At 36.2% G+C, this 2,069-nt stretch overlaps 1 protein-coding gene across 1 annotated transcript in view; it reads left to right on the top strand.

Moving 5' to 3' along the window:
• The window catches only part of MIB2 (mindbomb E3 ubiquitin protein ligase 2), a 43,945-nt gene that overhangs the window by 36,983 nt on the left and 4,893 nt on the right, over window positions 1-2,069 (top strand). The window contains 2 exon segments of the mRNA XM_031062510.1: window positions 816-994; window positions 1,648-1,832. Coding sequence (XP_030918370.1) covers window positions 816-994; window positions 1,648-1,832 — 364 coding nt within the window.

The following is a 2,069-nucleotide window of genomic DNA, read 5'->3' on the forward strand; positions in this document are numbered from 1 at the left end:
GTTATTATTATTGTTTTATTATATTTAATTAATTTATTATTTATTATTATGAATATATTATTTTATTGTTACTTTATTTTTATTATTATTATTGCATTATTATTGTGCTATTATTGTTATTATTTTTATTTTTGTTATTTAATTTTTTATTATTTTTATTACTGCATTATTATTGTTGTTGTTATTGTTATTATTATCATCATTATCATTATTGACTATTACTATTATACTTGAAATTATTAGAATAGGTTCAACCACCCATTCCTCTTTTTTACCTGTTGGAAAAGCCCAGTGCATTCTCTTCCATCCTGCTCCTACCAAACCCCCAGGAGATGATGGCTGTCCCAGTATTAATTACAGTATTAATTACAGTATTAATTACAGTAACACCATCTCCGAGTGCTGTAGATTCCTTCTCATCTAATTTTACTTGCCCTGCCTGCCCCACTCTGGCTCTTTAGGTCAGTGGAATATGTGACTTGACTTTGAGTTATTTGGGATCGTGCACATCAAAATTTGGCTCTTGAATTTGGCTGTCACTCAGGGCCTCCAGCGTCTTCATTTCAGAGAAATAAATGCACATTTCTCTGAGTTGTGGGGATCAGCACCAGGTAGGGTCACTCTGAGCCACTCCTGGCCCTGAAATGTAAAATTTGAACCCATTATTTACATGAAGAATCTCTGTGTGCTTTCAAAAAGTTTCAAGAAGTTTTAATTTCAAGGTTTAAGACTTTATTTAGATTTTGATGCAAATCAGAGCAGAAGCTCAGAAGCTTGGGAGTATATTTGAGAATGTTTTTCTCAATTCCTTTTAGCTGCAGGCTTCTGGCTTCCTGGGAAACGTGGAGCTGAACGTTGGGACTGCCATTGCCTGCTACTTAGCACAAGAAGGAGCAGATATTAATTATGCAAATCATCGGGGAAAGTCTCCTTTGGACCTCATCACAGATGGAAGGATTGTCCAGATCATCAAAGACTTCTCACAGAAATTCAGGTGAGCCTCAGGAAACCTTGAAAACCAGAATTTCCCCCAGCCCTGGTGTCTCTGCAGCTGCTGCGGGAGAAATGGATTTGTAGAAAATTCTTAAAACGTAAGAGAAAGTTCACATAGTATGCATCTGTATGTAAATTTTGAGGTAAGAAATGTTGATTTAGAAATGTTATAGAATAGAACAGACAATTGTTGAGAGAGAAACTGAATTAGAAACAAGTTTTAAAGGATAACTTTACAAAAAAAAAAAGATTTATTACTTTTATTACTTTAGAGAAATGGAACTATGCTGCAGGAGGGATGGAGAATCTCTGAGACCCTCTGCAGCTGCTCCAGGAGAAATGGATTTGTAGAAAATCCTTAAAATGTAACAGAAAGTTCACATAGTATGCATCTGTATGTAAATTTTGAGGTAAGAAATGTTGATTTAGAAATGTTATAGAACAGAACAGACATTGAATTAGAAACAAGTTTTAAAGGATAACCTTACCAAAAAAAAAAAGATTTAATACTTTAGAGAAATAGAACAATGAAAGATGAAATGAAAAATTTTTAAAACACCTTTTAGTGTACTCCATCTCTGAGTCAGAAAAAGGCTTAATCTGACGTTCCCCACTGCTGGAGGAGCTTGTGGCTCACGTTTGTGACATTTCCAGGGATCGGCAGGTTTCCTCTGACAGCTCCACCATCACCTGCAGCCTTCGCCGCGTGCACACCACGCCCAACACCATGACCAACCTCAGCGTGTCCAGCGTGGCCGTGCCCTCCGAGTGCCTGGTCTGCTCAGAGCTGGCCTTGCTCATCCATTTCTTCCCATGCCAGCACAGCATTGTGTGTGAAGGTGAGTCCACAATGGGGTTTTTTTGTTCCCCCCCTTTTTTTTTTGTCACGGACGCATTTGATGAAAAATGTTTTTGTTGGGATCTTTTTCTCCTGAGAGGCTGAGAGGCCTCAGGAACGAAATGGAAACAATAATTATATGTTTATATTATTTACCTAATATGATTATAGATTACATATAATAATACATTGTTTATACAATAAAATATATTTATACTTTTGTATTATATAAATACAC

This window comes from Geospiza fortis, unplaced genomic scaffold (assembly GCF_000277835.1).
Source record: "Geospiza fortis unplaced genomic scaffold, GeoFor_1.0 scaffold37, whole genome shotgun sequence".
In the NCBI taxonomy this organism is placed as follows: Eukaryota; Metazoa; Chordata; class Aves; order Passeriformes; family Thraupidae; genus Geospiza; species Geospiza fortis.